The sequence below is a fragment of the Hibiscus syriacus genome, unplaced genomic scaffold (assembly GCF_006381635.1).
Source record: "Hibiscus syriacus cultivar Baekdansim isolate YM2019G1 unplaced genomic scaffold, ASM638163v2 tig00111402_pilon, whole genome shotgun sequence".
Classification (NCBI taxonomy): Eukaryota; Viridiplantae; Streptophyta; class Magnoliopsida; order Malvales; family Malvaceae; genus Hibiscus; species Hibiscus syriacus.
The window spans coordinates 776,233-800,329 of NW_024063082.1; the positions used below are offsets into that span (position 1 = coordinate 776,233).

Below are 24,097 nucleotides of genomic sequence, written 5' to 3' on the forward strand. Positions count from 1 at the left end.
AAAGTTTGAGGACTAATCCAGAATGATAGTCATAATTAGGGGATGAAATTAAAATGTTTAAACATTTAGAGACCAATTTAGAATGAGGGTCATAATTAAAGGTGTGTGATGCAGTTAACTCTATTTTTTACGTTAGGATAATAATTATATTAATCATTCCAAAATTCATTTTGTAATAAAAATCTTACTCCGGCGTAAATGTCGAAAAATCCACGTTCTAAATCGTAGTGACGGTTAGTACCGTCCAAGATTACAAACTTAAACTTAATTTCTTATGTGCCATTCACTTTGGCTTTTTGTGCATGTGCGCGCGCTGTATTCATTTTCAGTTTTGGCTTTACCGTTCAAGACTATTAATACAATGGTTATTACCGTTCCAAATCGTTAGTGATGGTTAGTCTTTGGTACCATCCACTATATAATTATAGTTTGTCTATTAAATATATTTAAAAAAATAATATTTATATAATTATAAATTATCTGATAATTAATATTTTGCTATTACTCTATAATAGTCTAATTTACTTTTTAATAGATTTTTTTAATTAATAGTGGCCAAATAGTTTTATTGAAAATAAAAAATTATAAGAAGAGACTAGAGTACATTGACTTGTATTGTTTTTTATAAAATCATCAAAGTGTACAAATTAATCATTAAAGAAAATTAAAAATTAATCAAAAAGTTCAGAAAAATGCTACACACAAGCAAACACCATTAATATAAACATTAACAAGAGAGACGACACCATTAATATTAATATAAAAATAAATATAATAAAATGATATATTAATAATATGATTTTATCACAACTCACACATCACTTGCCTTTGATGATTGTGAGCCTTTATCAATAAAAGAGAATCAGATCAAGAGTCTAAAATAATGATAGGTCAATAAAATAAATAAGCATTAACAAAGATAGATGATTTCAAATCTAATCCTAAGAAAAGATAAGCCACACTATAAGAGTAGACTAAAAAGGTGTAATAAGAGTTAATAAGACCCTACACTATTTTTATTAAAATTTTAATTAAATAAAATAAAAATATATATACAATCTAAATATATAAATAAAATACGTCAAAAGTTATGACGAAATCTATAGAAAAAAAGAGAGAACAAGAAAAATAATAAAAGCAAATTACAACCGATGATTAATTTAAAATTAACATTAATACTGATTTTTAACAATGAAGAAATATAAAAAATGAAAAACATTTTTTAATATACTTATTAATTATTTTTTAAACACGAATACAATATTAACATGTGATACATTTAACGAATATAAATAAAGACTACATAATATTATTTTTATGTAGAATTTTGAAATAATAATTTTTTATTTTAAAATTCAATTAGCAGAAATGTAAACTTTTTTGAAAACGACAAATAACAAACCCGCACGATAATTTTATAAATTCTAGTTGAGCAAGTAACCTCTTTTTAATTTCTCCTTACCCGGTGAAGAGCAGAAGGTATAAATTAATATTGCATCTTGTGTAATTGGGCTGTCACTAATAATAATTGAAAAACCTCAAAGATCTTCTGGCGCTATCAGTCACAGCTTTGAATTGTATTCGCAAAATAAAATAAACTAGAATTTAAACAACTCTCCGCTCTGCCTGTCCCCACCATCAATAAAGTTTAGGATAAACTATACCAATAGTCCTCAATTTTAGATTATATTAATTTTACTATTAAACTTTAAAATACTTTAATTTAAGCATTGAGCTTTAATTGAAGGATCAATTAGGGCATTCTAAAAAAAAGCGTTTCAATAAGGACACTCAATCATTAAACTATTAATGGCATGATCACGGAACCTTTTTTTTTATTATTCTACATAAAATTATCAACTCCTCTTATTGTCGTTGTTAATCAACCGATGTTTGTTATTAGTTGTCTTTCATGTCAATATTGATACAAAAAATACATTTCACTTATCTTTCTTTTTTGGATTAATTTTTCATTAAACTCATTCAAAATCAATAAAGAGTTTATCTTAAAGTTCGTCGATCTAATGCTCATATCTCTCAATGATTGTTCGATAAGACTAATTTTTGAGATATGTTGTTTGTTTTCTTTTAAGACTACTTCTAACAATTCTAATTTTTGAACAAACACCTAAATATTTGAAATTTGAAAAATTTCCCAAAACCCCATAATAATAATTTTAAATTTAATTTCACGAGTTTTAAAGAGATTTTAAAAAATATAAACCAACAAGTGATAAATGATGATAATACTAGTTCATTGGTGATAAAGTGATCACAAAAAACTGATAAATTTCTGCCAACATTTAAAAATAAATAAATAAATCTTAATTTTGATAAAGGAAAAATAAGATTTAAAAAAAACCTTTACACCAGCATCAAACCTACTATATCATTACATCATTGCAAATTTAATGACCTAATTACCTAATTGAACCTAAACTAAAATTTTCATTATTTATATTGAAGCGTAAAGTTCAATGGCAATCAATACATAATCTAAATATTAGTGACTAATGGTATAATTTATCCTAAATTTATATTTCCTTCTATTTTACTCCTTTCCCATTTCCCACTTGCATAAAAAGATTGGTCGGTCGCGCGTCATGAGCTGCAATCCCACTCCACTGTCGCGCCTAATTAGGTTTAATATACAAATTGGTGTCTAAATTTGATAATCTTTCTCAATTTGATATCTGATCTTTTTAGATCAAATTGGTACATGATTTTTTTCTTAGGAAAACCAAATTCATATCATATCCACTTGACATTTCAACAATCAATTAAGTTATTAATATAATATTAATTAGTCAAAATGTTGGTATCAATTACGTGTCCATCCATGATTAGTTGGTAAAATACTATATTAACATCATATACAATTTTTTTTTTAATTTTTTTCATAATCTAAAAAATCAGATGCCCAATTGAGTAAGTGATCAAATTCATGTATCAATGCATATATTAAGCCCATTGCTTTTGGAAGAAAATATCATAATTAAGTTGGTCAAATTCTAAATTTGCTCCCTTAACTTTAATCCCTTTGCTAAATATTCCAAGATTCTATAGTCAATTGTTCTTGTTGAGGACTCTTAATGGAGTTTTTTTTTCAATTTTTTTTTCAAAAAAAATCAATCAAATAACTTAATTCAACACAAAGTTGGCATGTTAACATAATAATGTTTAAAGATGCTTTAAAAAGTTCACAGCATCGTATTAACAATTAATAGTTAACCATGTTAATTATTTGAACTAATAATATTATAAAACCAGGAAGACCATATTTTATTAAATTAAAATATAAAGGAAAAATCTCAAAGTTTGAAATAATAGAGGGACTAAAATTACAATTTGTTCTGTTAGGTTTAGTTTGATATTTTGTTTTTATTTTTCAATTTTACATCTGTTCACCTTTAACAAGCCTAAAAGGATAGAATATAATTTGAAAAATCCGAATGCCAAACAGCTACATCTTTTTCTTCCTCTCACCGGTTTTTACTCTTTCAAAGAGTCCAATGTTCTAACTCAGTAACTCGTTCGTGTCGCTCTCAGTGAGTCGATTCAATGGCGCATCTCTTCAGGAATCTTTCACTCGGTCGCTCAAAGAGATAGTCGGCGCCTACGCCACCGCCACTGCAAACTAAGCCTCAACCAATGCCTAGCAAGCTCACCTCGACAGATCTCCAATCTCCATTCGGCCAACTCGCCTCTCAACTCACTGATTCAGACCTTAGGCTCACTGCTTACGATGTCTTCCTCGCTGTATGCCGTACCTCCTCCTCCAAACCTCTATCCACTTCCACCTCCTTCAGTTCCGATTCCCCGAGTCTCAACTCGCCTAGTGAAAACTACAACCACTCGCCCGCGTTGCAGCGCTCGCTTACATCAGCGGCTGCTAGTAAGATGAAGAAGGCTTTAGGATTGAAGTCCCCGGGCTCTTCATCGGGCTCGAAGAAGAGTCCGGGGCCCGGGCCAGGCTCGGGACAGGGTAAGTCTATGCGGCCTATGACCGTAGGGGAGCTTATGAGGATTCAAATGCGGATACCTGAGACCATCGATTCGCGAGTTAGAAGATCACTTCTGAGAATCGGCGGTGGCCTGGTCAGCTCAATTTAACTTATTGTTATTTTTTAAGGAAATGGAATTTTGGTTGATCCGAATGTTTTCAATTACGATTTGTTAGATCTAAATAATACTTATTGTGAGCAAATCAATTTTAGTTATTTTTAATAATATTAAAGTAGATGCGATTGGATCCTAATCCAATGGTAAGATTTTGAAAAATAGTTGTGATTTACGTTCCAAGCAAATTTGATTCTATAATTTAATCTCGAATGATGGTGTGATAATGTAAATTCTCCAATGTTTTGCGGAACTCATTAAGTTTATCTAATTTAAGACGAGAAATAGTAGGGCTTTGATGAACTTTATGATTCTTACTTATAATCTTATTGGTGCTTAATTGATTTATCGTACCAGCTATTTGTTCATTAGCATTGACTACGGTGAAATGATAGGTTGGAAGGCGGATCGAGTCAGTGGTTCTTCCATTGGAGCTATTACAGCAGCTTAAGCAATCAGATTTTACTGATCAGCAAGAATATGTTGAATGGCAGAGAAGAAACCTCAAGGTTCTTGAAGCTGGTTTACTATTACATCCTCGAGTGACACTTGATAAGTCAAATAAAGCATCACAAAGGCTACGGCAAATCATCCATGCAGCCCTAGATAGGTCAATAGAAACGGGAAAGAACAATGAGTCGATGCAAGTTCTTCGCACTGCTGTTATGTCTCTTGCTTCCAGATCTGATGGATCTCTTTCTGATTCATGCCACTGGGCTGATGGTATTCCACTGAATCTTAGACTCTATGAAATCCTTTTGGAAACATGCTTCGATATTAGTGATGAGACATCTATTATTGAGGAAGTTGATGAGCTTATGGAGCATATAAAAAAGACATGGGTGATCCTTGGGATTAACCAAATGCTCCACAACCTCTGCTTTGCATGGGCTCTGTTTCACCGTTTTGTTGCCACTGGGCAAGTCGAAATGGACTTACTATATGCTGCTGATAGTCAGCTAGTGGATGTAGCAAAAGATTCCAAGGCAACCAAAGATCCAGATTACTCCAAGATTTTAAGTTCTACATTGACTTCAATACTGGGCTGGGCAGAGAAACGACTCCTTGCTTATCATGACACTTTTGATAGTGGAAATATCTATACCATGCAGGGAATCATTTCTTTAGGAATATCAGCGGCTAAGATTTTGGTTGAGGATGTATCCACTGAGTATCGCAGAAAGAGAAAAGGAGAAGTTGATGTAGCTCGAAGTAGAATTGACACTTACATAAGGTCTTCATTGCGCACTGCTTTTGCTCAGGCAAGTCTTTATTATCTTCTATTGGCCCTTTTGTTGATGCTATGAGGAAAAAATGAGTTCTTTTGCTATATATATAGTGTCTGAATTGTCATGCATATGTACAAATTTCTTAGATGTATGAGACTTGGAATGTAATAAATGTAAGATGTGTTTGAATACTCTCTCTCCTCCTAGTTCTCCTTTTAGTTGGTTTAATGACTATGCGTATGTTTTTAATTGTTATATAGAGAATGGAGAAAACAGACTCTAGCAGGAGAGCTTCCAGAAACCAGTTGAATCCTCTTCCTGTCCTTGCAATCCTTGCTAAGGATGTTGGTGAGCTAGCTGCTCATGAGAAGCAGGTTTTCAGTCCAATATTGAAGGGTTGGCATCCTCTGGCCGCAGGTGTAGCTGTGGCCACCCTCCATGCTTGTTATGCAAATGAGATAAAACAGTTTATATCTGGCATTACGGAGTTGACCCCCGATGCTGTTCAAGTACTAAGAGCTGCAGATAAACTGGAGAAGGATCTCGTGCAGATTGCAGTTGAGGATGCAGTAGACAGTGATGATGGTGGGAAGGCGATAATCCGCGAGATGCCTCCTTATGAGGCTGAAACTGCTATAGGCAATCTTGTTAAAGGGTGGATCAAGACAAGAGTTGACAGACTTAAGGAATGGGTTGACCGGAATTTGCAACAAGAGGTATGCGCTTACTATTCTTGTCATTTTTATGAAAATTTTAATCTGAAATTCATATCACTCAAATCTCAGTTCCTTTTGAAATTTGTTTGGCCATGCAATTGAGTAGCTATCTAGTATCTACTGAATTGCTGGTTCAGGTTTGCTAAAATATGATTTTATTTATTATTATTTTTTCTAAACAACACATTGCATGACACTAGGTCTGGAGTCCACAAGCAAATCAAGAAGGATATGCCCCCTCTGCTGTTGAAATTTTGAGAATCATTGATGAGACTTTGGATGCATTTTTCCAGCTACCAATACCAACACATCCTGCATTGCTACGTGATTTGATGGTTGGCCTTGACAAATGTCTTCAGTATTACGTAATCAAGGCAAAATCTGGCTGTGGTATGTGCTTGCAAATATAATAAATGATCTCAATAAGGAAGCTAAGGTTTTTAGAGTTTCTGACATTTTACCTTTTAATCTGACATGTAGGTTCACATACTACATATATCCCCACAATGCCTGCATTGACTAGATGTGAGATAGGATCAAAGTTCCAAGGTGTGTGGAAGAAGAAAGAAAAATTACAAAACTCTAAGAAGAGAAATTCTCAGGTTACAACAATGAATGGAGATAATTCATTTGGGGTGCCACAGCTGTGTGTTCGTATAAATACATTGCACCGTATCAAATCTGAGATGGATGTTCTAGAAAAGAGGATCATAACCCACTTGAGGAACTGTGAGTCTGCTCATGTGGAAGATTTTTCTAATGGTTTGAATAAGAAATTTGAACTAACACCAGCTGCTTGTGTGGAAGGGGTTCAGCAATTATCTGAGGCAGTAGCTTACAAAATCGTATTCCATGACCTAAGTCATGTTTTATGGGATGGTTTGTATATCGGGGAGCCATCATCTTCTAGGATTGACCCTCTATTAGAGGAACTAGAGCGAAACTTGTTGATCATCTCTGACATTGTGCATGAAAGAGTTCGTACTAGGATCATAACTGATATCATGAAAGCTTCATGTGATGGGTTCTTGCTGGTTTTACTTGCTGGAGGCCCCTCTCGTGCTTTCACTCGTCAGGATTCTCAAATTATAGAGGATGATTTCAAAGCCCTTAAAGATCTGTTTTGGGCCAATGGAGATGGTTTGCCTGCCGACCTCATAGATAAGTTTTCAGCTACTGCAAGAGGAGTACTTCCCCTCTTTGGAACCGATACAGATACCTTAATTGAGCGGTTCAGATGCGTGAACTTGGAGACATACGGCTCTTCTGCAAAATCTAGGTTTCCACTACCTCCAACATCCGGGCAGTGGAATCCTACTGAGCTAAACACTCTTCTACGCGTGTTATGTTACCGGAATGATGAGACAGCTTCGAAGTTCCTAAAAAAGACATACAATCTACCCAAGAAACTTTAACAATCTTGGGTTTGGTGTATATAGCAAACCAACGAAGGCTGCATCTTGTGCAACAGTGAGTTCCAGCAATAATGTTATTGTAATTCCATATATTTTCCGAGATAGGCCCTGACAAGGATTGCTTAGCATGCCATGCCTGGTTGGCTGCAAATGCCTAAATTTGTGGCCCTAATCTTGTGTAGTATAGTGGGAATGTTGGTGATGAAATTCAGCTGCTTCTCACCAAGATGCAAAGTTGGGAGATAAAAAGAAACCATAGAAGCAGCGTATTTTCCAAGGGCTTGCCCATGAGGAAAGGTTGGTGCATAATATTTGATTATTACAAGATTCAATTATGTCAATATATGAGATTCCTTCAGCTCTAATCTTATCTACTCTTTAGAATTCAGGAGAACCTGTTCTTTTTCCTTTGCATCATTGCTTGTTCATTTTGCTTTTATTTCAATCGATGCATTTGGCGATTGGTTGATACGTGTTTATAATTATATACTTTTGTATTGTATGAAATTTAGTGTTCGGTTATCTGTGTGTTCATTTTTCTTTTTAGGAGTCTTCTGATAATAAATCTTACATACAATGCTGTTTTCTTTTTTTATTGAGACCTGTATAAAATAGTATTTTTATTATTATTATTGGGCATTCCATGGCCTTCTCATTTTGAAACTGTTTCTTCATCCATTTGATAATTGAGCGAGAGAGATGAAGAAAATGAGATGCATTGACATACCATGCAAAGCGAGCAGTTTTATATACTAAAAAATAATATAGTAATGAAGCTGCACTATATGCAGGATTACCAAATCAGCCTCATCTTTGTACTTTAATCTAGTACATTTCAGTTCTTTTATTGATTAATGTAGACCGTCAGTCCAAATCCACTACATATTAAAACCAAAAAAAAATGTTGATATGTGAATATGATAATTGTTTTATATGAAAAGATGAAATCACTACATTTACGATTAAACCCACTTTTTTGTATGAAATATTATTATATTCAACACTATCGTATGACTATTATTAAGAAAATATTTCATAAATAAAATAGATAATCCAACATCCAAGGTTTTGGCACATGGAAACCAGACGAGACCCAGTGGTACAAGTTTAATTTGGAAGCAATAAACAAAACATAAACTGATAAAAACACAGCTAAATCAACGTCTAGCTTTGACCAAGTGCAGCCTCTTCCATTTTCTTTCCCATGAATTGCAGAGTATCATCAATAAGAGAAACCAAATCTTCCAATCTCAACCCTTCGATCGGATCGGAAATAAATGACCACTCGATCTTGCAACCATTGCCTTCCACCGGCAACAATTTGAAAGTGGCGACGTAGTTTTTGAACCCCATGTTATTTTCCAGGATCTCGTAGCTTAGCGAGTGATTGATCGGATCGATGGTTAAAAGCTTCTCGTTGACCCACCCGCTCTTGCCTTCACAGTAACGGACCAGACCGGGCTGACCAGGAGTCCCTTCCTTTCGATAACACGTATCAACCGTGGGGAAAAACTTGTCCAAGTTGCAGAATTCAGCTATGAACGGCCATATCTCATCTGCCGTTGAGGCTTTTAGCTCCGCCGTGACCTTTCCTTCCCATCTCGATTTTGTTTCATCAGCCATTTGAGAGAGAAATGAAGATGCGGTGGTGTAGTACGCAAGTGGAGGGACGTTTTATATGCTAATATGGAAATTAAGTTGCATTATATGTAAGATTAACATATCAGCCTTATCTTTTTTTAATGTGGTTAGTATTGAAGTGTACGATATTTTAGATTTGCTCGACTTGCACGTTACCATCGTGCTCACCACATAAGTGACAACTGACAAGATCTACATAAGAATCTCTCGACTTTGAGAGTTAAAGCATGGACACAGCTACGATTAGAAGGATAAAATATAATTAATCATAAATAATGAAGGGATAAAATATAATTAATCATAAATAATGAAGGGGTAAAATATAATTATTATAAAACTAATGGGTAAAATCGAAATAAATTAAAATTAGGAGTTTTGATTTTAAATTTACCCATAATTTTTTCATTAATGAAAAAAGTGGGGGGCAGTGGCCCAAGGCGAAGCATAGCTTTGTTCCTGAGTTAAAGTATTATTAATAAGATTTATTATCAACTTTAGTTGCATGAAATACTATATATTTTAAGTAAGTTTAGAAATTTGATTCTTGACGTTTGTGAAAAAAATAATTTAATTGAGAGAATCGTTCTCATAATGTATCTATGCAAAATACGATCTAAAATAGTTGATCAATAAGTTAGATACTGATCAATAAAAAATGATAAATTTATTTATTAGACAACTATTTAGTTTATCAGTACTTTTGAATCAAAGAATAATTTTCATTTATTATAGTTTAATTTAATTTTTTCATCAACTCATAATCTTTTCTTTTATAAGAAAAAATTGATATGTTTTAATTTTAAATATTTTAGATAATTAATTTTATAAAAAAATTATTAATTAATTATCAATTGATTCAATGGGATAAGATACTAATTTTTTTTTAAATAAAATTAAGAATTTAGATTCTAATATTATAAATAAAAAATTATTAGAATAATCATATCATAATTGATCTATAAAATATGTTATCTAATTGCAATAAATTAAATATCAATTATTAAATATTAAATATTAATATAAGTTTTAAACACCAATTTAAATAAGCTTAATAACTTTTGGAAGAAAAAATATTCATTCTTTTAAAATCTAATAATTACATCTTAATTTAACATATTTTGATCCTATGATATAATCAATTCATCTTTTATTTTTAGACAAACTTCAAAAATAAGTCTATTAGGTAAGTCATCCGTTAATTTTCACTTATAAACAATTTTTTTCTTTTTGCTTTTAACTCTTAATAGTTCTCATTCATTTTTCTGTCCAGATGATTAACGTGATAATTTTGAGAGAGAAAATCACAAAGTGACACGTAATAGAAAAAATATTTATTTATTTTTTAAAAATCAAATTATTGGACAAATAAAATATAGAAAAATTAAAGTAGGGCAAAAAATGGTTACCCTCTGTTGAGCATCCTGCCATTATTTCGAGAGAACGTGTAAAGAGAGGGATTTGGCAAGATATGAGGGTAGACGGTGGTTTGATGATAGAGGAGACGACGACAATGGAGGAAAATGAGAGGAAACATTTTGAAGAAATCGAGCAACTTATTGGAAAGGGATGCAGGTAGAACGAACAGAAATCCTCTACTCATTTCTTGTGCCTTTTCTGTGCCCCAGCACTAATATTTTTTGACGAGAAATTCTCAGATTCAGGGTCTGGACCACTATAGCTGGAAGCAAAATAACAAAGATTAAAACAAGTGATCAAATCTGGAAAAAAAATCAAAGGATAAATACGTTTAAGAGAAAGGAAATGGGTATGCACTTGTCTTCTTGCGAGATTCAACAGGAATATTGCAAGGTAAGAAAACACCCATTCTAGCACGTTGCTTTTTACCAACAGGATTGCCCAAGAAAACAGCCTAGCCCGTTCTGAGGATATGGTGGTTGGTGTATCTTCACTTGTATATTTTTCCCTTGTTTTCCAAATGTTCGTCTCAAGTCCCAATATTATTGATCTGCAAATCTTCAGCTCATGAAAAATTAGGAGACGTTTTATTTTGGTGTCTTCACCTTTTCATTTCTTTAGTTTTGTTATTGATTTGTCCCAGTTTTCTGGTTTATTTTTCTTAGAACTTGCAATTTTTTATTCACCGATTGACCTTTATTCCAAAAAAAATCATATATAAATATTAAATTAATCAAAATTTGCTCATCAGAATTTTCCTTCCAATTGTAGAGGATGCATCACAGATCGAACCGAAAATTTGACAACTCTTCATCTTCGATTAACGGGGTGGAGAATTGTATCTAATGAGTTTAAAAATGAAAGATGAAGTAAACTAGTAAATGAGATTTTGCCAATATAAACAAAAATAGCACGTGTTAAAATATGAATAATGGGACACAAAGACAGGCAAAAGGAGGCAGAGATTTTTGTTCAGCTACACAGTGTTGGAAATGAACAATAAGGAAACTGTTTTTCTGTAAGGTCGAGTTCAATGAATTTAAGTTAAAAAAATTGAGAGTTAAACAAGAACATTGTATTAGTTTATATAGAAGAGGTGAAGTGGTAAACGAAACAGTCCAGACCTTAAAATAGAACTTTTACAAGTTATAAGTATCTTCAATTCTCCTGGCCAATCCCTCTAGGCCCTTCTCGTACAGTTTCTTCATGTCATCTAATTGCCATCCCTCCACGGGATCAACGGTGAAGGACCACTCGATCACACATCCATCTCCATCATCAACGTCCCCCGGAACAATCTTCACCGTCGAAACATACGAACTGAACCCAATATTGTTTTCCATTATCTCATAGCTTAAGCTACGGTTGCTATGATCGATGGCTATTAGTCTCTCCTTCGACCACTTCTCGGAGCCGCCGCCACCGCGGGACGAGATCGAGAAACCCGAGCAGAATCTGATGCAACCGAGCTCGCCGTTGGCGCCGTGAACGCCGTAGCATGAAGCTAAAGTCGGAAACCATTTGTGGAAGTTGAAAAAATCAGTGTAAATTACCCATACTTGATCCGGAGAAGCTCCTGTTAGCTTTGCCGGAATCTTGGCCTCCCATTTAGGTTGTGAATTTTGCTTCATTTGTCCTTTCGTGAGAATGAAATGGAAAAAGGCGCTAAAAAAGAAGCTGCGGCGGAAAGCAACTTGAATGGTGGAGGAATCCATCATTTGTAAGGTGGCAGCATCAACTTTACATACTTGGACATATTTCCGCCGTCGATGTCAGTTTTATCTTAAAGTTTAAATGCAACGTTAATTCTCATTTTTCTAATTAATAAATTAAATCATTTGATGAAAACCAAACAAAACTATTTTTTAACTGAATAAATATTATAATCATATATAAATTTTAATTAAATATATAATACTTTTTTTCTTTTTTTTTCCTAAATAGTTTTATCCCAAAATAAAATCACCAAAATTGCAGACAATTATTGAATGGTTTTTCCAAGCTAATAACCTTCGACCTCTGCATAACACATAAAATATGGATAAATTATTTAAATAATCCTTTGGTTATAAGATATTTTTAATAGATTACTCTAAAGAAATATTTGAATGAGATTATATCAAATTACTAATTTTAATTTCTTTAATATATATATTTATGTAATTTTTTTGATTAATTTAAAGTGATTATCATTAATATTTATTTTAAAAATTCTTAACTATTTAATAACAATAATTTAAAAAATTTAAAAAATACATATACTTATATCTAAAATTATTAAAAATAATAATGTAATTCGTTTTCAAGTTCCAATGTATTTGATTGGTAATAAAAATCAGTGAGGCGGCACCTTTATCATAAAAATCGTTCAACATCTTGCCACGTGTCTTCCCATCGCATGCAATGCCGTGAACTCCAAGTAACTCAAAAGAATTTACAATAACTTCTTTCATCACGTTTCCCTTATATATATTGATAATGATGTTTTAATTACAAAAGTGATAATTCATGATTTGTTTATCTTAATATGCTTTTGTATCAGATAAAGCATTACTCGCCGCTTGCCCTAAAACCCACTTTTTGTTCTCTATATTATCTTTAATGTTGGTGGTTGGTTACGTATATTTCTTATTTATTTTTATTTTTATATTATATTTTTACTTTTTTTTGAATTTTTATTAATTTTCAATAATTATATTTTTATCATACGTTTTTATATGTCTTTATGATATGTTTTTCTTTTATTTATTAGTATGCTTTTATTTTTTATTGATTGTTTGATATTTTTTCTTTTCTTTAATTTTTTTAGAGTTAAATTTGATGTCATCACGACTGATCATGATGACGTTTTTTATTATTATATTGATCATCCATGCTTTGGACTTTTAGATTAGACTTAGATATACAATTTACGTTCATAAATAGTTTTTTACGACGCTTGGTTTTGATTTGTGATCTTTTAGTAGTTTAATCTCCTATTGTGGTTTGTTTGCCGAATCGATCAGATTTGTTTGTATCTATATTTTCTTCGAGTTTTTTTAGATAAGTTTTAACATTTTCCTTTTATAGTCCTTCTATGATCTCGAGTAATTAATTATTTTTTTTATTGGTTAATTGTAAGAAAATATTCTAATTATGTGTTTAATTTATGAATTTCATTATAATTTTGGTTTTTTTCTTTTAATCTCTATATATACGTCAAAAAAAATATAAGTGATAATATATAATGTAATTTTTGTCCATAACAGTGCTATTTAATCATTTTTATATTTTAATTTTTACATTAGTCTCAAATTTTCATAGTTTTTTAATGATATTATTTATAGCTCTTCTTCCCTTTATTTTAGTTGGATATGTCAAAACAATCGAACAAGTACATGTTATGCATTGGGTAAAATTTATGAAACATTAGTTTTTAGGGTAAAATATACTATTGACCACCTAATTATTTATCTATTTTACTTTAACCATCAATTTTTTAATTTTGTCAATAGATTCACCTAACTATATAAACTTTTCAATCAAGTCACATGCGAGGATATGATGTGATAGTTAATAAAATTTATATAATTACATATTTAGTCCTCGTTATTTGTATATTCTATTAATTTGGTCCTAACTTTTAATTAATTCAATAGATTTAATCATCAGTCCGATGGTGACGTGTGTCCCAATATGATTGGATGTTTTTTCTTAATTTTTTTATTTAATTTAATAAATTTTTCATCAAATCAAATAGTGTCAGGTGTCACCAATTGAATGAATATAAAATAAATTTAGTTAATAACCAATGATGACGTGAGAAGAGAAAGCAAACGCCTCAACCACTGGATTGCACCATTCAATTGATAAATCTATCATGACATAATATATATGACAATAAAAAAAGGGGAAAATGACCTACTAAGAACTCCAACATGGAATAATTAAATAATACGATAATATATATATATATATATATATATAATTGATTAATATTTGAATGTATTTTATTTATATTTTGAATCATTTTAATAAAAAATTAAAAATATAAATAAATTTAATATATTACAATTGAAATATAAAGAACAACTTCGTTGACTTAGAATTTTCCTGATAGTTGAAGGCTTATCGTAGTAAGCATTTTAACTTATGCATTGTCTTGTTTATATCCCGGTTAGAGAAAGAATTTTATATTTTATTATTTATTCATTATATATTTGAAGAAAATTTTAGGGGAAACTTGATTTTATTGAATTGTCTATTTTAATATAGAGTTGTTAAATAATATTAGAATTTGATCGACGTTATAATATTTTAAAATATAAGATATGATACATTTATTAATTTAAAATATGTAACATGATACATTTCAATTATAACATATTAAATTCACGTTTATTTTGATTTTTGCATTAAATGTGATTTAAAATATAAATAAAACATATTCATTTATTAATAAATTATAATATTTGTTTATATATATTTTATATTTTCATACTATTCAATTATTTCATGTTTGAGTCCTTATAAGGTCAATTATTAGCATTACCTATATTATAAATTAGGCTCAAATTTACAAAAGGTGCCCAACATATGCTCGTTTTTTCAGTTTGATAATTTAAAATTTGTATATAAAATTAGAAAATAAAATTATATATTTTTTAAAAAAATAAAACACATAAAATTCAAAATAACCTCAAAACTTTGAAAAACCTTCATTTCAACCCCTAAACCCACACCGACTATCGCCTTTTTCCGTCGACGAAGCTCCACCCGACCTCACCCCATGACGACCAAAACCCCTATGAAATCGTGATTAATTAACAGTCGATCGACGATGAACCGACGTTTTATACCTCGCAAATCCTATGATAAAAATCGCAATCCCAAGCGATTCGACGACCAATCGACGACAACTACAATGACTTATAACTAGGATGACGACAAGGACTACGTCAACGGTGGTGGTCGTGGCCAGAAAGGGCGGTGACAGTGGGTTAGTGTTAATATTTGGGGATTTTAGGAATTTTGAGTGTTTTTTTTTGTAATTTAAAAGAAATAAGGATTTTTTTATAAATATAATAATATTTTTAATATTTAAAAAAATAAAATTTAAAATTACGAGATTGTGACACATGTCACTTAATGAATAAAATTAACAGTCTATCACGACTTGACCCATTTTGAGTAACGGAATAAAACATTACCAAACTGTAATAAAATAAACGTTAAGCACTAAATTGAAAAAATGGTCATTGGTTGGGTACCTTTTGCATATTTAAACCTATAAATTATACTGATTATGTTCTGTATACTAGACAAATTTAATGGTCCAGCTTAGTGGTTAGGGTGCTAAGTTTTTTGGCTTGCATCCCACCAGCGGTTATTGATTCAATTTATTTTCCATTTATTCAACTGGTTACATGTGACACCTTTTGATTGGATAAAAATTTATTAAATAAAAATGATTAAAAATCATCCAATCACACAGTGACACGTGTCACTGTCGAATTAAAGATTAAATATATTGAATTAAATAAAAGTTCGAACCAAATTAATATAATGTGTAATTAATGAGGACTAAATGTATAATTATACAAATTTTATTAGCTGTCACGTCATCTCCTCCGTTAATATTTAACGGCATGTGGCTTGATTGATAAGATTTAAATAGTTAGGTGACCCGATTGATAAAATTGAAAAATCGGTGGTTAAAGTAAAATAGGTAAATAGTTAGATGGTAAATGACATAGTTTACCCTAAAAACTAATGTTTTGTAAATATTATATTTTAATTAAATTACATTTAGATTTTTAACTAGTTTATAATTATATTTTTAATGTTTTATAATTTAACGTTTTTATAAATTAATTTAATAGTGTTCATCATTAGCGGTATTTATTTGTGCTCTTCTAACGTGGCATCATCATCCTATTATATTATTGTTATTATTTTAATTTTGGTTTTGGTTTTACATTATTAAGATAAATTAAGTAAAAGATAAAAATGAATCTACTGATTGTTCTTAATAAAAGGAAAATATTATCCTTATTAAAATATTTAAATTTGAGTAATTACATTAAAAATTTTGAATATTTTATTTTTTGCTTTGTTAAATGTGGGGATCATGTTTGTTTGTTTGTTTTTAAATGGAGAATCATAATAATAAAAATTAAACAGATTTGGATTAAAAATTATTTGTTTACCGTTTAAACAATAAAATTTAATTAAAGAATAAGAAACCACTCTAATATAGCGATTAATTTAGTTTTTAAATACATTCCATCAATTAACCATCCTATAACTTTTTTTTATTAAAGTTGTGAAAATAACAAATGAATTATAATTTACTTAATATTTAATACAAAAGATATACAGTAAGTTTTATTTTAAAATTATCGATGAGAAAATTGAGTTGACACTATTATTGACATTTCATCACGTTTAATTTAAATAGAGAATCATATTTTATCACGTTGCTCGATAGAGAAGAAATAATTTAGAGACAAACTAAAAATGATAATGAACAATCATTGAGATATAAAAAGAGTATGAGAGGGAGATACTCTTTAACCGAGTCTCACATGATAACTTATGTATTAATCTTTGGTATTAATTTCTGACCTAAAATCATTATAACTATTTGGAGGCTGTCATGATAAATAAATTTGATTGTCAGATAACAGATTTGATACCTTGAGAAACTATATATATCTTCTAAGCTCCGACGGCTTTAGTGATCTCCAAAAACATGAAAGGAATGAAGATCCGGAGATAATGACGTTGGATAGATAGAAAAACAATAATGAGATAATTTTTAGAAATGATCGTGATGAGGTATAGTACAAATTATATTATTATCTTAAATTTACATTTATCAATTAATTTAATTGTATATGAGCACTATTTTGGACAACATGCTAAATAAAATTTATAATTTAATTTGATACTTAATTTTTTATTTTTTAATATTTAATTTATTAATTGGTTATGAGATAATAACTTATTTACATATAATTATATTTTATAAATGAAAAAGTAAGTTCGAAATCCACGGTAATTTATATTTGATAAATTCCAAACATCGGATTAGGAAAACTAATCGTATAGAAAAGAAAAAAAAGAACCAATGGAGCATTGCTTTGTAAAATAGAGAACATGCTACCCTAATTTCATCACTCTCTTTATAAAATTTCCCAAATCTCTCCCTCTATTATTTGTTTTTGGCGGTTTAGCCCTATCTCTCATGCCAGAGACCGAATATATTAGCCGATGATTCGAGAATGTTCATGGATCTTCACCATGCTACCTTTGGACGAATGTAATACTTACGATGCTAGAGCTGCGTAGCCAGGCTCGCAGAAATCGGGCATTCATTAACCCAAACCTGATTGATTGTATCCCCCGACTCGATACCAACGAGTGTGCTATTCGCACACGTCCGTGGAGAACCGTACAGGATAGGAGACATAAATACGCTTTCCTTGCTGCCGTTGATGACAACAAGTTCAAGGACAGAGATAACAAAAACAATAACATCGTGAGCTGTGCTGGTGTTGAAAAGCTTCCGTTTGCAAGAAAGGAAAACGAGGATATTAAACAGCTTAGGGTTTTCGGATAAGAGGTTGCCGTAAAGAAGATGGATGAATACGATAGTGGCGGTCGTAGCCGTGATAAGGCCCCTGTTGCGGATGATGAAGGAAGCACAGCTCCACTTCCTGAGAAGGTATTCTTTAGTTTCTGAAATTATTTTAATTTATTTTGGTATGATTCTATTTTTTCTTCTAATTTTTGCTTCAAGTTGTATTTTTTACCTTTGTTATCAAGGAATCAATACAAGGGAGAGAAAAAAGTTTTGATTAGGGATATTTATTTATTAATTATTTGAGTTTTCCCCTCTTTCTTGTGCGTTTTTGGTTTTGTGTTCTTTGGACTATTGTATTGTTCGCCGCTACAAACTTGGTTAACATTGGCGTTTTAAAACAAGTTTTGGCTTTATATAATTTGTCTTAGTACTAGGCTTCATTGAACACAAGTATCATTATGAAGAAAGAGCATATAATGTTGGGAGTTGGGACTGATATTTTTCAATTTGTAATGTCATTATATTAGACTGAAACTCTGAAAAATGGATTCTTATTCTTTTTTTTTTGTTGCAACAGGTTCAGGTAGGTGGTTCCCCAATGTATAGATTAGAAAGAAAACTGGGGAAAGGAGGCTTTGGACAAGTATATGTTGGTCGGCGAATTGGCACTGGTCCAGGAGCTTTAGAGGTTCCAGATTATTTTTACAGTCGATTCTGTTTCATACTCTAATAGTTCATTCCTCATTAATCAAAACTTGTTATGTTTGAATTGTAGGTAGCTTTAAAATTTGAACACAGAAGCAGCAAAGGATGTAATTATGGGCCGCCGTATGAGTGGCAAGTTTACAAGTAAGATTCCTATAATTTCATTTTATGATTGGTTCTTAGATTTGTTCATAGCCTCATAAAGTAGGCCGTGTGGTGTTTAAGATTTTAATTGTGGCTTAAATTGCTTTTTGTGCAGTGTACTTGGCGGTACCCATGGTGTGCCTCGAGTTCATTATAAGGGTCGGCAAGGTGACTACTATGTTATGGTATGTGTTTGGTTTAATGCAGTCTAAGTTTTGTGAAACATATGTATCAGGTTTTAGAGTTTGACTCTGATATGTTGGTTGGAATGTTTTTAACAGGTTATGGATATGCTTGGACCTAGCTTATGGGATGTTTGGAATAATAACTCGCACACGTATGTACTTTGTGAAGTTACATATTGGATTTTTTTAATTTTTCCTCAGATTAGCCATTTAAGGGTAGCACTAAATTTTCAATTTCAGGATGTCCATTGAAATGGTTGCATGTATTGCCATTGAAGCCATCTCAATTTTAGAGAAGATGCACTCCAGAGGGTGATACTTTCTATTTTACCTATGATTTACTTTCCTTTTGGTGGACAAGTGTTGTTAAGAAAGTTAATGTGCTTGGATTGATAAAATGTTGGTATTTGGCGATCTATCAAAGGATTGGGCTGTCCAACTGTTCATAATTGGTTTTGGGTGGAAAGGATTATGATTCTTGCTGCTACATAAGTGTGTATTTTTGTCATGGAATGCATTTGTTGCTGTAATGCTGATGTGTCTATACTTTGCAGGTATGTTCATGGTGACATGAAACCTGAGAATTTCTTGCTTGGTACTCCCGGGACTCCAGATAAGAAAAAACTTTTTCTTGTTGACCTAGGATTAGGTAAGCTGAAGATTTCTTATTTTAAAATATGTTTTGTATGCATACAATTTTTTTATTAGTTCTTTTTCTATTTTGACTTGACAGCAACCAGGTGGCGAGATAGTTCAAGTGGTCAGCATGTTGAATATGATCAACGTCCAGATGTTTTTAGGTGATATTCACTACCTTTGCATGCTTTTCTGTTCCTGTGTGTGGTGCAGAAATTAGATTTGCTTATCTATCTTATAAGCTTGGGGTTTCATTTCCTTTTTCTATTTGTAAGGTTATGCTTATCTGTTTTTAGTTTTTCCTATACTGCAGGGGAACTGTACGGTATGCTAGTGTGCATGCTCATCTTGGTAGAACCGGTAGCAGGAGAGATGATCTAGAGTCTCTGGCCTACACACTTATTTTTCTCCTCCGTGGTCGTTTACCCTGGCAAGGATATCAGGTTTGCATTTCTGTAATATAAATTTTGGTATGTTCTTATTCGTTATCTATTACCTTTCTGATGCAAGTGTTATTTTAGGGTGAAAACAAAGGTTTCCTTGTTTGTAAGAAGAAGATGGCCACTTCCCCAGAAACTTTGTGTTGCTTTTGCCCTTTACCTTTCAGACAGTTTGTTGAGTACGTGGTGAATTTGAAATTTGATGAGGAGCCAAATTATGCAAAATATATCTCTCTTTTTGATGGGATTGTTGGTCCGAATCCAGATATTAGGCCAATAAATACTGATGGTGCTCAGAAGGTGCTTTTTGCTTCTTGTGTCAAGCTTATTTAACGTATCGAGAGTTCAGATTATATTTTTCTTCTTTGGAATTCAATTTAACATTATATATTCTTTTTTCTTGAAGCTTATATATCAAGTAGGACAAAAGAGAGGGAGATTAACCATGGAGGAGGAAGAGGATGAGCAGCCAAAGAAGAAGGTTCGAATGGGAATGCCTGCAACGCAATGGATTAGTGTGTACAATGCTCGTAGGCCCATGAAACAAAGGTATGTATCTTAAAATCACCATCAAGCTTTTCAAGTTCATGACTAAGAATGGATGTTGATAATTTCTATCTCCTATTGTAGATATCATTACAATGTGGCAGATGTGAGGCTTCCCCAACATATTGAGAAAGGTAATGAAGATGGGTTATTTATTAGCAGTGTGGCTTCTTGTTCGAACTTATGGGCTCTTATCATGGATGCTGGCACTGGCTTCACTTCTCAAGTTTATCAACTCTCACCATACTTCCTTCACAAGGTTGATTGTGTTCCTTTTGAATTTGATGCCTTTGTCTTTTGCATGTCTGCTATATTACATATTTCAAGTTAGCTGTCATCTAATTTGAAATTTGCACTTTCATGTGGGTCCAGTGTTGTTGTAAATAGCTCATAATTTGTGGTCAAGCACAAATATTAATGTACTTTTTTTTTCTTTCTTTATTTTACTTTATGAAGGAATGGATTATGGAGCAATGGGAAAAGAATTACTACATCAGCGCTATTGCAGGAGCGAATAATGGGAGTTCATTAGTTGTAATGTCCAAGGGTTAGTTTAGCTATCCCTGAAGTTATCTTAAAAGAAATTACAATTTTTATATCTTGATTGACTTATTCCTAACCCTGTATTGAATTCAGGGACCCAGTATTTGCAGCAATCCTACAAAGTCAGTGATTCATTTCCCTTTAAATGGATCAACAAAAAATGGAGAGAGGGTTTTTATGTGACTGCCATGGCCACTGCTGGAAGCAGATGGGCAATTGTTATGTCGCATGGTGCTCCATTTTCTGACCAGGTTTTCTTTAATTTCAACATCAACTGTTGCCTTTTTTTTGAAATGAAAAGCTTACAGCCTAAACCAAAGCCCTTGGTATGTTTGCAGGTTGTAGAGTTAGATTTTCTCTATCCTAGTGAAGGTATTCATCGGAGGTGGGATGGTGGCTACCGCATCACTTCAACTGCGGCAACTTGTGATCAAGCTGCTTTTGTTCTTAGTGTTCCTAGAAGAAAACCTACAGATGAAACTCAGGAGACCCTTCGAACTTCTGCTTTTCCTAGCACTCATGTAAAGGTATTTATTCAACTTCAATCAATAGCTTATGTCATCCTTTCTTTCCAAAGAAGTTTTAAATGTTTACATAATGTTGTTTTCTCTCCAGGAGAAATGGGCAAGGAATCTCTATATTGCATCAGTTTGTTATGGTCGAACAGTTTCATGAACTGGCAAGGTTCTGTTCAGATGCCACTGATTTTGTTTTCTTGTGCATTTGTACAACAAGGGACAGATCTACAGCTTCACTTTTAGGGAACTAAGATCTTTAGTCAGATGGATTGATCACAGCATTTGGGAGTTGATGTGTGCAAAATTGTACTTTTTGGCACCATCATCTAGCATCTATTAAAAAACCTGTGCACTGTCATTCAATTAGGTCGAAATCTCAATGAGCTAACTTTAGATCTTTTGTCCCATTCGATGCACAACAGATATTATTTGTATAGTTTTGAAATCATAATTTCTTGGTTGAAGGCAAGTGCACAGGTTAAAGTTTTAATTATTGTTGGTGTGAGGATTATGCAACGGCAATTTATGCTGGACCCTTTAGTGGCAAGTCATTTAATCTGTACTATGTCTAGTGTCTAGCCTTGTTTTCTGGACTAAAAGATCATTATGATCTTTCACCCATTCCATGGATGCCTGATTTGACCCTAAAGAAGAGAAAATGTTACTTATTTTGTATATTTTGCAGTAACAGTGTGTAACGGGATATCATTATCAACTTGTTCTATGGTTGAAACTTATGTTTTCATTTCCCTAAAAGCTAATCCAGGGTTGGCAGCACATGATCCATTTGTATTATCTTGTGGATGGTTGGAGCACACAAGGTACAATTACTATTGTTTTCAATATTTGTTTTCATTCCATTTTTTCTTCTCCCGAGTAGCGATTTGATGCATTTGTCTCAATTCAGTGCATGGTATAGGTGTATATGCATTTGACTGATATAAGTTGTGATATTTCAATGTACCGACTTTTTGCACTCCACTAGCTTCTGAAACCAACGATTGTGAATTTGCACTTGTTTTCTAAGGTAGTCTGGTCATGCAGTTTTTAATCTAATTAATGGTTTACTACTGTTATACCTCAATGTTGTACTTCAGAATTCAAGGCTCCAAAATGTGAGCCTATGAGGTGGTTCTGTATCATTAGCAGAGGGCCCTTGAGTGGATTTGCCAGGAACAATTAATACCTAATTTGGTAAGGACCTTTCAATGGTTGACTTGATGCATGATTTTGGTTATTACTGGTAGGCCTACTCGACTCCATTTTTTTTTGCATATGGTGTTTCTCTTTATATTTGCGATATATTTTCAGGCTGATTACTAGTAGAAATTTTTAACCGTCTGTTCATTGGGTAAGCACGTCATGCTTTTTCTAGCATTTTATGCACTTATCTCTAACTTTATCTGACTTGGCATTTACCAGAGATTTATATAATCACATTCCCCTTTCCTAGATTATCTAGATTGTGGAGATTTAAGATATTCATTGCTCGAGAAGGCTACAAGGCAAATTTTCTGTTAGGACCTGCATATAAATACATCACATCTTTGGTAACTGAACATAGTTACAATAGGTGTTTCAGTACGCCTTTAAAGTACTGGACATTTGAGGAATATATGCTGCCTGTAGTGCATGCATATAGGAAGAGCTCGGGTGAACAAAGTAGCCTGAAATTCTCATTTTTATCACTAAGCCCAACCCACCCGGACAAGTCCAACATTGTAATCGGATGATAATCTAAAGTAAGAATCGTGCGTCCAAATATCTGATCGGTCGGCCTAGAATTGGACAATCGAACCCTCTCTTAGCAAAAGAAAGTAGGAAGATGAGTATTGCCATATCCGATGCTCATAATTCACGTTTTTTCACCATTGGTTTGATTTTTAAAAGAGCAAGTTAGTAATGCTCACCCCAGAGCAGTGATGAGCGTATCTGATTAAAAACACACCTGGATCCTCCTTTCAATCTCTAAGGTATAAGCACCGCACCGTAGTTGATTGATTGGTCTCTCCCCTGGGACAGAACGTGTGAAAAACAGAATTGGGAGGATTATTTTCGGAACAATGGAAGGAATACAAGGTTGGAATGACATTCGAAAATGTTGTGATGTGTGGATCGCTCTCGTTTAACAAACAATGTATTTTTATGGTTATATAACACTTCTAACAACTTTGCCGGTTCAACCTAAAGTGGGGCTATAAGTGCATAATAGAGTAAGTAGGCTTCCCAGAAAGAAACAGCTCTTGAAGAATCTGATAGCATTGATATCCACCCTTG

General features: G+C 32.4%; 4 protein-coding genes across 4 annotated transcripts; 2 read left to right on the top strand and 2 right to left on the bottom strand.

Annotated features, from left to right (window-relative positions):
* The first annotated feature begins 3,485 nt into the window (after positions 1-3,485).
* On the top strand, positions 3,486-7,889 carry LOC120162035 (protein unc-13 homolog). The gene is made up of 5 exons (XM_039172221.1): positions 3,486-4,098; positions 4,515-5,381; positions 5,609-6,064; positions 6,265-6,454; positions 6,545-7,889. The coding sequence occupies exons 1-5, from the start codon at positions 3,652-3,654 to the stop codon at positions 7,477-7,479; spliced, it is 2,895 nt and encodes a 964-aa protein (XP_039028152.1). The 5' UTR covers positions 3,486-3,651; the 3' UTR covers positions 7,480-7,889.
* A 747-nt stretch (positions 7,890-8,636) lies between these two features.
* Positions 8,637-9,149, bottom strand: LOC120162038. The gene has a single exon (XM_039172224.1). The coding sequence runs from the start codon at positions 9,100-9,102 to the stop codon at positions 8,644-8,646; it is 459 nt and encodes a 152-aa protein (XP_039028155.1). The 5' UTR covers positions 9,103-9,149; the 3' UTR covers positions 8,637-8,643.
* Positions 9,150-11,656: 2,507 nt separating this feature from the next.
* LOC120162037 (lachrymatory-factor synthase) lies at positions 11,657-12,266 on the bottom strand. Its single transcript, XM_039172223.1, has one exon. The coding sequence runs from the start codon at positions 12,252-12,254 to the stop codon at positions 11,676-11,678; it is 579 nt and encodes a 192-aa protein (XP_039028154.1). The 5' UTR covers positions 12,255-12,266; the 3' UTR covers positions 11,657-11,675.
* A 5,397-nt stretch (positions 12,267-17,663) lies between these two features.
* LOC120162036 (casein kinase 1-like protein HD16) lies at positions 17,664-22,506 on the top strand. Its single transcript, XM_039172222.1, has 16 exons — positions 17,664-18,244; positions 18,681-18,791; positions 18,879-18,952; positions 19,068-19,137; positions 19,234-19,289; positions 19,378-19,449; positions 19,692-19,786; positions 19,871-19,937; positions 20,087-20,216; positions 20,295-20,513; positions 20,620-20,762; positions 20,844-21,018; positions 21,216-21,306; positions 21,396-21,553; positions 21,638-21,829; positions 21,918-22,506. The coding sequence occupies exons 1-16, from the start codon at positions 18,158-18,160 to the stop codon at positions 21,975-21,977; spliced, it is 1,800 nt and encodes a 599-aa protein (XP_039028153.1). The 5' UTR covers positions 17,664-18,157; the 3' UTR covers positions 21,978-22,506.
* Positions 22,507-24,097: the final 1,591 nt, after the last annotated feature.